At 41.9% G+C, this 15,098-nt stretch overlaps 1 protein-coding gene across 2 annotated transcripts in view; it reads right to left on the bottom strand.

Moving 5' to 3' along the window:
* MTM1 (myotubularin 1) overlaps nt 1–15,098 on the bottom strand; it is a 96,330-nt gene that overhangs the window by 17,344 nt on the left and 63,888 nt on the right. For both annotated transcript variants that reach the window (XM_041741471.1, XM_041741472.1), the window contains 4 exons: nt 14,431–14,514; nt 12,115–12,264; nt 7,890–8,078; nt 3,608–3,793 (listed from right to left, as the gene is read on the bottom strand). In XM_041741471.1, the coding sequence (XP_041597405.1) occupies nt 3,608–3,793; nt 7,890–8,078; nt 12,115–12,264; nt 14,431–14,514 (609 nt within the window). The remainder of the gene's footprint in view (nt 1–3,607; nt 3,794–7,889; nt 8,079–12,114; nt 12,265–14,430; nt 14,515–15,098) is intronic.

Below are 15,098 nucleotides of genomic sequence, written 5' to 3'. Positions count from 1 at the left end.
CATATAGTAAACGTACGTTGATTTAACTTTTTGAGAAACTGCTGAGTTGTTTCGGACCGTTTCACACTGTGGCTGTCAGTAGAGTACGAGAGCTCCATCTTTTCAGGTGCTCATCAGCTATTCACATACATGATGCCATTTTTGGATCTCCCAACATCCCAACGGCTGTGCAACAGTCAGGCAGTGTGGTCGTTTTAACTGATTCAAGGAAAAGTCAGACTAAGTGAAAGATCTGCTATACAGAACTTTAAAGACCCATACTTTTGTGATTTTTTTAAGACTTTATTTATTTACTTGTTTAAGGAAGCTCTACACCTAATGTGGGGCTTGAACTCATGATCCTGCTATCGAGAGTCCCATACTCCACCAACTGAGCCAGCCAGGAGCTACTGAAGATCTGTACTTTCCTTATTTTAACAGAAACAGTTACTAAAGATAAGTGGACAAAGTTGTGCTGAGGACAGGTTAGGGGACCTGATGGCACATCAATTACTTGTACAAAAGTAATCGCTTTTAAAATGACTACAGCAGCTTTATTTCTTCAAGCATTTTAAGTATCTCCTCAAAATCCTGTTTACAATTTTAACTTGAAGCACTTCTGCAGGAAGGGCTGTTGAGAAGCAACGGTAATATAGCAGATCGCTTGAATTCAACTTAAGGAAGCTGAGCTTCTGGCACACTTTTACAGAGAGCCTGTTAACTTTAAAAATATCACATGTTTTCCAATAAAGTACAAATTCCCACCATCGCATCTTGACGGGAACGCTGCTAGTTATCTAATGAAACAAAAATCAGATTTTTCAAAAACCATCACTGGAAACTCTTAAATCACCAGATGGACCTGGGACTGATGGGGAGGCAGTGTGTGGCGTGCTGGCTCAACGGCCTGAGGCCTGGGTTTGAAACCTCCTTCCACCACTTTTGACACGGCACATACCTAGCCAATCGCAGAACTGTGGTTCCTTTCTCTCTAAAGTGAGGAGAGAAATGGGCTCCCCACTAATAGCCTGTCTTGGCCTAAGACAAAGAGTCCCCATCAAGTGATGACATCAAGCATGGGTTCCATGAAGGCGAGCTGTCAGCTAGCTGCCTTCTAAGAGACACAAAAGAACATGTCACTTTCAAAGAGGAAGGGCTATAGGGCAAGAGCATTGGAAAGGACAGAGAGAACATGTAAGCTCCAGAAACCACAGAGACATTACACCCTGTTGGGGCTCTGCTGACGGACTGGAATGTGGCTATGGGACATACGCCAGGCTGGTGGTGGTCTCCTTGCTTGCGCAGCTTGACCTGTTTTGCACAGAGCAGCGGGACCATTTTGTCTGGATGCAGGTTAGTGGTGGCCATGCCATGTGTCTCTCAGCAGTCCTGGGGCTGCAGGATAGTGTGGGAGGCTGCAGGATGGGTCAACCAATGATGTCCAGGTCCTAGCCCCTGGAAATCTGCAAACCTGCCTTGGATGGTAACAGAGACTTTGCAGACGTGATTATCAAGATAATGACTCTGAGATGGGGAGATCATCCTGGACTATATGCAGGTGGGCCCTGAATTATACCCCTTGTTTCCTGATAAGAAGGAGCAGAGGGAGATTTTACAGAGAGAAGGCAATGGGATCATGGGAGCAGAGGCTGAAGCAATTTGGCCACAGCCAGGGAATGCCAGCAGCCACATGAAGCTAGAAGAGGCAAGGAACAGATTCTCCCCTAGAGCTTCCAGAAGGAACACGGTCCAAATGAGCCCCCCTCCATTCCCACCTGCTTGCTCTTCAAGGTCCGGCTCAAGGCTACCTATATCTCTGTTCCCTTTCTTCTAGCATGATGAGACTTATGCCTGAGAAGCCCTGAGTCAGAGGTCACTGCAGGCGTTGATCTGGGCTCCCCAGTTACAGCTGGTCTCCTTAGAGAACACCGACAGTTTCTTTCATTTCTTTCCTATCCCCTCTCTTTGGACAAAACTATAAAAATGTACAGGGGCCCTTTATAGAATTTTCCATATTCCGTAGGTTCTAACTTCCATGCACCTCTTAGCAGCCTTGACTCCTGACTTCCTCAGATACCTGAGCCACTGAAGAAGACCTGCTTCTGACCAGTCCCTATTCTAGCTAGCTCAGAGTAAGAGTTTACTTTTCCCAATTAGGCCCCACCCAGGTCTGTTCCTGGGCTTTTGTCCAGACCGCCTCTTTCTAGAATGGGTCCCTTTGTCCCTTCTACTTTTAAGCCCCACCAAATCCCGAAGGTCCTGTTCCTTCCACTGCCTTTGCTATGAAGGCTTGCTGGCACTTTACACACTGCACCAGGGAGTACTAGCTTTCTCGTTACACATGCATGCCACCTCTTCAACCATATGGACCTCCCTAATGGCAGGAAGTATGTCTCTTCCCTTTTTCCATCCATAGGGTCTAGCTCAATGCTTTGCATATGAGAGTGCAATACTCTCTAAAAATAAATGTTTTCTTTCAGAATAGTTTTATAGAAAAGTTATAAAGGTACAACAGAAAGTTTGCATTTACTTGACCCAGTCTCCCCTATCACTGACATCCTATAATACTATGGTACATTTGTCACAATCTGTGAACCAATATTGATGTGTCATTAAGTTACTAATAAACTTCTTTTTTTAAGATGTTATTTATTTATTTATTTATGAGAGACCCAGAGAGACAGGCAGAGACATAGGCAGAGGGAGAAGCAGGCTGCCTGTGGGGAGCCTGATGTGGGACTCGATCCCAGGACCCCAGGATCACGCCCTGAGCCAAAGGCTCAACCACTGAGCCACCCAGGTGTCCCTATTAATAAAATTCCTCATTTATTTTTAATAGAGTCCATACTTCATTCAGGTCTCCTTAGTTTTTTTTTTTACCCAATGTCCTTTTTCTAATCCAGGATCCCACCCAGGACCCCACATTGCCTTAGCTGTTACAATTACTTGGTTTTGCAATTCGTTTTTGAGAATGATAAATTAAGAAAAAAAGAAAGTTAGACAGGCCAAATGAAAATATGATTCCTACCAAGTCTGAAAGTGAAATTTGGCTAGGAAACGTTCTATATTAAGAATGCACCTATTTAAAGGAGGCTTTTTGTTTGTTTACACAACAAAATGGTACCTTCTAAAGGTGTTCTTTCCCTCAGATAGCTTCAAGTAGTTTTACTCAAGACTGGAGGTTTCTGATGCCTTTATCAGGATGAAGGATTAAATATAATCAAAGCACAAAGTTCATCCTTTAAAGTCAGTCAATTTGAGATTAGTTTCAATAAAAACAACCTCTCTCTAGGTCCTTGTGGGTCATACCCCGTAACGTTTGGCTAGTAAATTGGCTGTTCTTAAACAAACCTGCATGAAAGACTGAACTAACTTACTATTGACCAGATGGAAAGTGACCTCCCTACAAACTCTCAAACTGTTCTGGAGCAATGTTGTGAAATCTTTAAGTTAGTTAAGCAAATTAGGAAGAGACACAACATTGTCAAATGTAGAACTCCATACTACAAATATTTCATCTTTCACTGCTCAATTTTAATAATGGAAGGAATTAAAAAAAGATTCCTGCTCCACTAAACAATGACTTTCTTCCTTAGATATGTCCATTTTTTTTTCAAAATATACTTGCCTTGATATGTTCTAACCAATGGGTAGACTCCAAACTGGACAGCCAGTGAGACTCTTCCACATTAGGATAAACGATGTCTTTGACTTTTTTTAAAGATTCCCGCATAACATGAATGTTATGAATGTCTAAGAAGAAAAGTTCGGCGTTATGATATGCATCATCACTTTCATATCCTCCTCCTGTTGCCTGAGAAACAGCAAGACACACAATCAGTCAGTTGGGTTTTCTATTTCATCAGTAACTTACACAAATATTTCAAGTCCTCTAAATCGCAACCTAAAACCTCCCCGGCTTGGATGCAGTGACTGACGTGGCCTGACTTCCCATCTAATGCTGAGCCTCAACACTGAGCCTCAGTTATACTCTGAGCTAGGAAAGAAACAGAACAACAACAACAACAACAACAACAACAACAACAACAAAACCCCCAGCAGGCTGGCAATTTCCAGGGGATCTGTAGTTGCAAGAAAAGAAAATCACTTCAAAATGTTCCATAATTACTAGCTCTCCTTCTGGATCTGGGAAGGCAAGAGCGGTTCTCAAGGGTCCTCGTCCGCTATCGGTTTGTAGTGGTACTCTCTGGCAGTGGAGGAGGGGGGAGGTGGGGTGCTGGCTCCCTAACAGCGTTCAGCTTCGGCCCCTCTCTGCTCTGATTTGAGGCAAGGCACTCAACTTCTCTGAGCCTCAATGTTCTCTCCCACAGAATTGGAGATAACACTAGGTAGGTTAAACAGGATTAAAAGCAGTCATGTCCTATCACAGCTGATACCAGCCACCATTTGGTGAACCCCAGTGACTGTCCCAGATACGAAGATTCTTGCTTTCTATCGGCTTCTCTGATTCTTACAGCAATGCTGCAAGAGAGGTATTATCATCCCCGTTTTGCAAATGAGAAGAGATGCTATTTAACTATCCCCAAAGTCACACAGTCATCGGTAGAATTCAAGGCGTCTGAGTGCAAAAGCCAGACCTTTTCCAGCACACCATGACCATCTGCTCTGCAAACAGCAAGGATGGAGAGCCGCACCACGCAGAGCAGGCCCCCAAAGAGCAAAAGGTTTCAAGCGGAGACAAGACGGCCACCATCCACCGCAGCCCCTGCAAGTATTAACTTGCCAGGACAGGCAATCCGTCCCCCTTCATGGCACGGTGGAGATGCCCACTTTCCATGTAAAGAAATAGCAATGTAATAGAAGGAACCTGGCTGCATTCCGCTTAATGCTTTAAAATCTCACGGCACGTGTGGCCTCTGGCCCTTTAAGAAAAAGTTAAATAATTCAGAGACTTGCCAAGAAAGCAATGTTCTAGGAGCTGAAATGTAAGGGGAAGGCATTGGACAAATGTGCTGTTGCTACGTATTGCCTCTTTTCTTTTTATTTATAACAATAGAAAGAATATAAAACTTGTAACTCAGAAGGGCCAATGCATCCTATGGTGCTTTGTTTTGTTTTGTTTTTTTGCCAGGGTTAGTCACACAGGTTTCCTGCAATAGAAGCAAGGTAACCACTTGGATTTCAACCCTGAAGACCTATGTGCAAGCCAGAGGTCTCCGTCTTCACAGACTCTACGTATGGAAATAGGTTTTATTTAGAAACATATTTTTAAAGCTTGTTACAGACAGCATCAGCAGTTAAGTAGACAGTACACAATCACTTGGCTGTTTTTAAAGAAGTCATTAGCTAATGAATAAAGTGACAGACGAGCCATGTTTCCCTCTTCTCAGTTATCCATGCCTCAGGGTATAACACCTTGCGGCTCTGAGCAGAGGCCTCGACAGAGGTGCTCCTACCCACCTGGCAGGCACCTCCATAAACTGCAGGTACACAGCCTGTGAGGAAACAGCAAGCCTATAATGCAATGACAAGTCACCCTCCCACAGATGACCCGCTTCCCTACAGGAAACAGTTACAGTGATTTCCAAAGAGATTCTCACTGCTGGAGTTTTTTTTTTTCACAAATAACTGAAGATAATACGTAGAAAAACAAAAGGCAAAACATACTTATTGTTCCTTGCCAGAGCAAAGACAGACATTAATGCAGCTCCACTTGAACTCATCACAGTGGACTGCGGCAAAACTGAAGCAGCCTGGCACCGGGTCTTATCTACGCCTGGGTTTTGTCTGTTTACTTGACAATTGGCGTAATGTTGGTTATTACGTGGAGGGTGGGCAGTGCAAATTTCTAAATATCCACAGGGGAGGAAGGATTAGGTCCAAAGAGAACAGAAGTCAGAAGAGTAAAAATCAATGAGGCAAGCATAGAGTGAGTTCCCAAAAGTTCAACTTCTCCAGCTCTGGTTCATTTTGAAGTCTTCACAGTTTCCTTCTCTTTAATGAAAAGGAACAACCCAGACAAGCTAGTACGACAGCATAAAGGTTCAAGGGCCTGTTGCTATGGATATAGATGACTAGGGGAGAGCCACAGCGGAGGGAGGAGGGAACAGAAGCTTGGTTTTTAAAGAATGCTGCACAGGTCTTTAAAGCCTCAGTTTTTTTCCTCAATTTTTTCCTTCCCTTCATTCCTAAGAGCACTAGTAACACAGGCGTATTTCCTGGGTGTTAAAAAGGCATTCGAGAATTCTGCTGGGGAGCTGGGGAAAACAACAATGAAAAAAAGATTCTACTGCTATCACAATCAGCTTTAGAGTTAATAAGATGATGAAATGTATAATCATTTTGTACATTTTCGTATTTTAAAATAATCGTTCTAAAGACCTCATTTTAATGTTACATCATCTCTATTTCAGGCTAAATGTATACATGCAAACATTGCATTCTATACACAGTTTCAACTCTGAATTATATATGAGGGATGGAACAGAAATATCTAATGTTACGAATAATGCAAGAAGATATTCATCTTTGGACTTAATTTCCTAAATGTTTTACTTCAACTTCTTAATTTACTAGTCAACAACACTCCCTGATTGTTTTACATATAATTTCAAGATCATTTCCATTACTGAAACAAAAATCAACTGCAATAACAGATAGCTGGTCCAAGAGCACACAGGGAGTGGGGGGGGGGGACTTCCTGGATGCAAATGTGTAAGACACACAATCTGTGTACAAATAATTGTGAGCGGAGCCCCCCCCCACACACACGCCATTTTTACACACCCTTCTGTTTAGGAAAGCTGCTGCATCTCTCAGAGCTGCTTGAGGACTTGTTTTGCTTTCAGGTTCTTGTCTTGTGCTATGAATAATTGAAGATGCCAGAAAAGTGACCTCGGGAAAAGCAAAGTATTCAAGATGATGAAATTTAAGCCTACAGCTGACGAGAAACAAGAAATCGGAAAGGCGGAATGGTGGTGAACACCTTAGGGCAGGCCCACTGTGAGCACTTGCAAGTGACAACTGGCAATAGTAGGAGAAGGAAAAAACGAAATGAAAAGGAGAAGTCAAAGAACACCTAGGTGGCTGAGTGGTTGAATGTCTGCTTTTGGCAGGTTGTGGTCCTGGGGTCCTGGGATCGAGTCCCACATTGGGCTCCCCGCAGAGAGCCTGCTTCTCCCTCTGCCTCTGTGTTTTTCATGAATAAATAAATAAAATGTTTAAAAAAATGGAAAAGAGAAGTTTAATATAAAAAGCCTAACAATCTGGGGCTGTTCAGTGTACAGGCAAATGGCCTTATACCTTGCAGCAGCTTCTATAGATCTTCTGAAAGCAACACTACCTAATCACTGATGTTCACCAGGATGACCCCAATCAACTATAGGGGTGCTCAGTATACTCTGCCTAAGGCCAAGAGACAACAGAGACAGACTTGCCTTGAAAATAATAACAGTGTGTGCACATGATTATAAAATCCGTGTGCAGAGATCTACTCATTTCTTGAATTATCTTATACAAATGAGAACACACATTAATGAGTATAGTGAAGAGACAGTCTGGATAAAGCTACAGGTTTAGGATTTTAACAATTCTAGCTTCCCACAACTCCTCACAGATGCCTCAGCAGCGTATATATCAAGATGGCTCAGGAACACCCTAACGCGCTCCAAAGAGACTCCAACTTCTGCCAAAATCGAAGTTCGTTACAGTTCTATACTCACCTAATCTGCCTAAAGGTTATGGTCATTTGAACCTTAATGGATTCAACTCTCAAGATGGATTTTGTGATTAAAACTACTTCCTCCCTCAGCAAACCAGTTTTCCCATTTCAACTAAAGTCTAACTTCACATAAGCCCACACGTTGGCACACCGTGCAAAAACATTCATGTGAAATACGGCATGCTAAATGCAACAAGATAAGATCTATTGTGTCACTAAATATACTCACCTTGTTGGCCACGGCATTTACGTTGGGTCTGGCATCATAGATTGTGAGTTTAGAAATTTGTCTGTTAGTCTCCCTGATAACATCGAGATACTTCTCATCATCTTTATTCCGTTTACCACTCATTCCGACAAGAGGCTGGCTGCAGCGCACAATGACCGTCTTGTTTTCTGGATGAATCCATGACAGCACCTATGGTTAGTCCAGAAATTTTAAGCTATCCAGAAAGAAACAAATCTCAAAACAGTTAGAAATACATATAAAAAAAATAAAGTGCTAACAATCATGATGAAGTGAATCTGATTTAGCCGAAACAGTACTTGTTCACCTGCGATTTTCACTTTGTGTGCCTATAACCAATTGCTTTACTAGTCTTAATTAGCACCACGTCTCATAGACGTTAAATGCTTACCTAAAAAAAGTTCTATCACCTAAAGGAAATAAAAAGCTTCTAACACTACTTCAGGGCTGCAGCTTGCACTGGATTTCCCAGACAGAAACAAGCTTTAACAAGAAGTGAGACGTAAAGGAAATCACCTCTGGTACAATGTGTTTCTATACTACCAACTGACTTCTACAGGTCATCTCCCCAACAGTCTCAATTCTAGAATCTCACACAGTGGGGAGAAAATCCAAGGGAAGAAAAAAAAAGCTCTCAGGATGTCCAAAGAGCTGCCAGAGGTCCCACAATGAGGCTTGAAGAGCCGTACTTTGCACACAAGCTACCTGGTTTCCAAGCTCACGGTGCAGGAGAAACAACACCCATAAAAGGGAGCTAACAATGTAATACAACAGAAACTACAGAATTGTCCACTTTAAGTGGGTGAATTGATCGGGTAGTCAAATTGGATCTCAAAGCTGTTAAGAAAACAAAAATGGAGCCAGGAGGTGAGTGTGGTGGGCAACAGGGTGGGCTCTGGGGGAGGCACATCTCTGCTGTGGCTGTAACCTGGACATGGGGTTCACAGCCCCTGTCTCTCCCAACTCTTCCTTCATCAAATGGGGTGTGGGGTGTGTGTGTGGGGGAAACATGACTCCACAGTCCTGCTGGGCAGATGAACGAAGAACACATGTAAAGTACGTTCCAGGGGCAGGCCAGGTGGTCTGGGAAGTCAGATCCGGAAAACTGAAAAGCAGACACAAGAACCAAAGAAGCTCACTTACTACAAGGCCAAATGCGTTGTCATCTGTGAAGTCACCCCCTCCATGATGGCAAATGATAAGCACTGATGTTCACAAAAACCGATGTGCATAATAATGACAATGGGTTAGTGAGAAAAGATTACATGATAGCGTGAATGAATCCTTGTTCACAGAGTCTTTGCGCCATGCCAGAGACCAGTAACGCAACATCACTGTGGCCCTGAAGAGTCCAAAGGCTCAGAACTAGGAAGCCCTGGGACAAGCACTGGCTGTCTTGGACTTCCGGTTTCTAACCAACACCATGGAGGTGACACCTGCCCAGCCAGCCTCCTATGGCCCTTGCTTCAAGACAGGTAAGAGACATGAGATCACTTTTATGCATGTATGGATGTATTTTTAATTTTCCAGGTTTACTGACAATGTAAGTGATATACAACACTGAGTCAGTTTAAGCTATACAACATGTTGACCTGATACAAGATCACTTCTAAAAGAGAAAATCACTATATACAAGAGACTTATTCTTTGATAAACATCCTCGCCAACTTTTATATTTAAATCACGTCCTAGGCGAGGAAATGCCCTGTACCATTGGCGGTGACCTCCCTTCCTCGACCCCTCTTCTGTCCGCCTGGGAGATTAAGGCTGGAATCACCATGCCATGTTACAGGTACTCTTATAAGCTGTTTTGCTTCTTTCTTTTTCTTTTGGGATCTCATCCACCTTCTTAAAAGGATGCATACTCCCTTGGCTTACAGGTATAAATAATGGTCACTTCACACCACCACCAAGCATGACTGCTTTCAAAGTATATGGTACTATATTGGGTCATTCCTAGTAAGCTTAGTATCTAGAAATCATAGATAATTAAGGATATACACCTATATTTAGCCACCAAAAGATGTTGATCATAGAGTTGTTGATAAGAGTAAAAGATTAAAAGGAACCAAGATGTCTCAATAGAAAATGGATATAAGACATTATGGTAATAATGTGTGCCCCCAACACACGGACACACACATGCTCATCAGCATGAAAAGTTCTTTCCAAGATGATGCTATGCAGAGAAAGTGGACTGAGGCACAAATACAGGATAATTTTTTTTTCCAAATAAAAATGTGCTTGCATAGAAGCACATAGAAGAAAATAAAAATGTGCTTGCATAGAAGACAGTTTGGGAGGACGCAGACCAAAATGTTAACTGTGGTTCTCACTAGGTGGCAGACTCCTTTCTGCTTATCGGCACTTCGTAAAATGACTGTGTATTACTGATATGTTAAGGACTTCTGCAACTTTAAGACAAACATGTTTGAGAACATGGGAATGCATATGAGAACATACGTATGCATTAATGGGAACACCGATGATGCATATGGATCATTTCTTTCTTCAGTGATATCTCATAATCGTTCATATTCCTATTTATGCACACAATAACCAGAGTGCTTTCTCATCAATTCTTTTTGTATTTTTATATGGGCTTTTAAAAAAGAACTGAATATCAAATATTAATGATTTCACATTTAAAAGGAAATACGTTTTCTGGGGTATAGTCAAGAGTCAGGTGGTTAGAAGGTGTTTGAGAAAGAACACATTATCTACCATTAAGTATTCTTCAGCACGGTAATCTATAAAGATATAGACAGGATGGAGGGCTTAACTTTAGTTTTATTAGGAAAAATAAAGGCAGACTCGTGGCCATTATGAAGTAAGGAAGATCAATAAAATGGCTATGTAACTAAAAAGTTAAGCATTCTATTAGCTCTACTGTAGACTCTCATTCACTCAGGATGGTGGAGACTAGTGGGCAGATGGCAGGGGAGCACACTGGACTGGGCACACTTGTATCTCCTCTCCTGTCCCAAGTCCCATGAAATACACACACACATACACGCGCGCACGCGCGCACGCACGCGCGCGCACACTGACATGGTAGATGTTCAATGGAACGAAGGCATGAACAAAATCAATCCACACTACCCTCGCCTAGTTCTCCTGTGGGCAAGACAAGTATTAGCAAGACAGCTGGCCAAGGCAGGGGTGGAATTTATGGCTATGGCACAGAAAAGTATGTCACAACAGAGCAGAAGAAGAGGAAGTAAACTTGCAACTCTAGCCTCGCTGGCACTGTATTCTAGCAAAATGAGCTAAAGAGCATATAGTCAAGTACAATATAGATCATTAACATATGAACAGACACTCATGATTAGAGAAATGAGTGAATTTTAAAAGTTATGATTCCTATTATGTCGATGTACCAGAGTTCCACACAAATGTCCTTTTAAGGACAAAAAATGTCTAGACTTGGGAGTTAAAGGCAAGGTGACATTAAATCTTAATTTCTTCAATCCTTGTTTTTCCAAAAATCTGTTATTTAGCAAAACCACAACAAAACAATGTACTTATTATGACATGCCCTGAAAATTAAGAGAGGAAAAAATTCTCTAAATTTTAAGTCAATAAAATTTATGCACACAAAGTAGACAGTATGACTCATACATAAATATTTAAGAGCCAAAGAGAACTTTGTGAACTAGGTCCAATGATACTGTAAGTATACTGTCTGGAATAATCTGCATTTGGCTCCAGTTTGCTAACGGCATTTAGGCAGCTTGCAAATGTGATGAGGATGAGCTAGACCTACTAAAGGTGGGCACACATGAAAGGCTGTACTCCTGCACTCTAACACAGGACAGACAGCGTGCCACTGTCTGTGAATTCCAGTAGGATTCAGCCGACGTTCACGGAGAGCCCATGATACGTCAGGTATCATACTACAAAGGTGAAAACCATAGAACCCCTGTCCTTTCATCTTTCCTTCCAGCTACCACTTGGTTGACGTGTGCATTACTTATACCCTCTCTTGTATGAAAATCACTTTATGCCCGTTCTCTGTCCCTGATTGTGAGCTCTGGAAGACCGGTGCTGTCTCACTTCTTTTCCCATTTGGCGTGGTACTTTGCACTCAGAAGGCACTTAAAAATCATATGGTGGATTGCAATTCCCAGAGTGTTTCTCTGACTTGACTACTATTCTTACGGGATAAAAGGCAGTCTTTGAGGAAAACATTAACTGTAGTACTCACTGGAATTCGATTTCTGGATCTAAAAGTTGCAACTCTCCTGAGATCGTCATCTGAGGCACGATATGGAACCACCAAGAGAGCAGGATAAGTGTCACAGAGCTCATAGCACTTGTTGATAAAAGTTATTCTCCAGTGGTGATTGGGCAAGCCCTGTAGGAAAAAAGGAAGTCCCGAGTCAGTACCGCATGACTCCATCTCTGGATTTGGCCTCGGGTCTCCTTTCTTCTTTCTAGCAGAATCTGCACATGCCTCTTTGACCACAGGGTAGTGATGGTCTAAGGGTTTATAATAAAGGGAGCCAAATCAGTAATCCAGACAACATAAGAACACAAGACAAAACACTAGTGGTTCCCATAATTCTAAAATATCATTGGCAAATACGGATTCTCTTGAATTTGAGGTCTTCCTTTATTTCATGTCAAACTATTTCTTGCTACTTGTACAATAAAGATAAGCCCAAGTTCATCCCCCACTTGTGTACCCCACCCCCGCCCCAAAGAAAAGTGCATCATGTAATTTTAACCTGTGTCTAACTGAGGGTAGCAGAGAGATCGGGCGACTTCCTCTCCCTACTCAAAACAGAGTGAATGCTTCCGTCTGCTCCAAAGTAGAAAGAGGCTAAGTTCATGAAGAAAGTCACAGAGGGGAAGTAGAGGAAAACCCCTCTGGGGAGGCTCATTTCGCCACCTCCTAAAAGTCTTTTCAATCAAGTTGTTTGGGATCAGTGATTGCTCTATAGGTTGCGTGAGAAATACAGGCATCTGCATTCTGAGCACGCTGCTGATGTGACAGGGAGTCACGGAGTACACCTCCCATCCTGTTATCCACCCACAAAATCGTCTAGTGTGGGCAAGATTCAGAGGTGGTGGAACAGTCTCTCCCCATACTCACAAATACACAGATACACACACAAAGGTGAGCTATGTGGGTGCTTGCTGTGGGGACAGACATTGTACCTTTTCCTTAGGTCTGGTCCTATAGACCACGGACCAAACAGGTGAGTCTGACGCTGAATCCAATTAGAGAGTTATAAGTCCCACGAGAAAGTTATAAGAAGAAAAGATGAAATATAATGGCAGTCTCGAACAAGATACCGTCAACAGTTCATACATGCATGCAATCTTAAACAGGAACTGTCTTGTTTCAAGCTAGAAACATGGACCTAAAAAATAAGTCTTCATATTGTCAGTAATGCTCCAAAACTAAGTTACAGATATTTAAATACACAATGCTACCGAGGTCTCCAAAACATGCCAAATGTTTTCATGGTTTTTCTTCTGCCTTAATAGCTGACCCAGAATAGAGGTCATTAAAAGGAGAGGTATAGACAGTCTTTGAAAACTCGACTGGCTAAAGCTGACTTCTGGAAGTGTAGGACGTACTACCTCATAAAAGTGACCTAAACTCCTGCATCCACATCCCTGAGCATCGAATCTGCTGACAAATATGCACACCACTGGCCAAGACTAAGAAGCAAACAAACAAAAATAGTGTGGGTGCTTGGTAGCAGAGGTGGTGGCTAGAAGGTTCTTCTCGAGTCTAGGGTTCTATGATTTTACTTTACATTCACTGCGTTTTCATATAAAGCAGTGGGCTTTATATGGGCTTTAAAACTGGGCTCGGTCTGATTCTCAAAGCTCACTCAACAAATTTGCTGATTATCTTAAGAGCTGTGTAGGATGAGAACTATGAAAAACCCCATCACAAAACTCCTGGCTGGCCTAAAGATCGGGTTAAACCAGAGGTCAGATTGCAGCTCTTGTACATAATACGCACAGGCTCTTCTGCACAAAAATGCCATGAGAGACCTTTGTCCCTGAACGGCAACATTGTGCCAAGCCTCTTGCCTTTGTTACAGCAAATAAACATGCACGTGGGTGAAGTTTACAGAAGAGAGCAATAAAAGCAATTCTAATACAAGTTTATCGAAGCTTTCTTAGAAAAGTCATCATTACAGGGAAAGGGTTCTAATTCATTTCAGTCTGCAAACCAGAATAAATATAATTTGAACCTACCTGTCAGTGACAGTTAAGCCCCTAGATAAGATATGTAAATATATAGTGACATGAATTCCTAAATAGTAAGGTATAGAACTTTGATTTTTCTAGACTCCATGTATTTGATTCATTTCATGAACATATCATATGGCTACAGAATGAGCTCATAAATTACACAGTAAAAGATAAAATAAGCTATAACTGCCATTTACACTGTACTTCGCAAGGATTCCACTGATGCTCGAGGAGCATGACCGACAAAATACTGTCACCATACATGTTTGCAATTCACGGCTTCCCACGCGGCTTACTGACTTACCTGCCTTCTGTATTCTTCGACTGGATTATAAACTGTCCACCCATCCACGTTAAACTTTTCTTCATTTAGAAATGCAAATATTGGCTAGAAAAGGCAAAAGGAAAAAAAGAATTTAAAGTTCAGCGTGACGGAACTAATAATCTACTAATACTATGTCCTCCGCGTTTTCACCCACCAGATTTGCCTACCATGAAATCACAACCCAAAGCGAGCCTTTCAAAAAGGAATTAAGAATGGAAAATGCACACCAGGCTTCATGCTACCTTCCATCTTGAGGAATAATTACTTCTGAGACCTCAATTTTCTATGGCTACAAACATCTCTTTTAAATTATTCTTTTATAGATAAAGTTCCATGAAAATCAGATTTCCAGACCAAAACACACCTGCTCATTTTGAACAGTATTAGCAATTGATCAGGTAAGAGCCATTTAAAAAAGAAAAAAAAAAAGGAAATTCAAGAATAACTATTAAACCGACAACTGTCTCTGACGGGAACAATGACATGTTTATCTATTTTAAAAGCGACAGGATGTTAGGAAAATCCTTAATTAACTGTTCTCTGTGAATTCTGAATCAATGCCCTGATCTCTGTGAAATAACAGGACCCAGACCTCTCTTCTCTCTCTCTGTGCTCACTCTGGAGGCGATATTGATGAATTTTATGGC

This window comes from Vulpes lagopus, chromosome X, assembly GCF_018345385.1.
Source record: "Vulpes lagopus strain Blue_001 chromosome X, ASM1834538v1, whole genome shotgun sequence".
Classification (NCBI taxonomy): domain Eukaryota; kingdom Metazoa; phylum Chordata; class Mammalia; order Carnivora; family Canidae; genus Vulpes; species Vulpes lagopus.
This window is presented reverse-complemented; position numbering and strand designations above follow the sequence as displayed.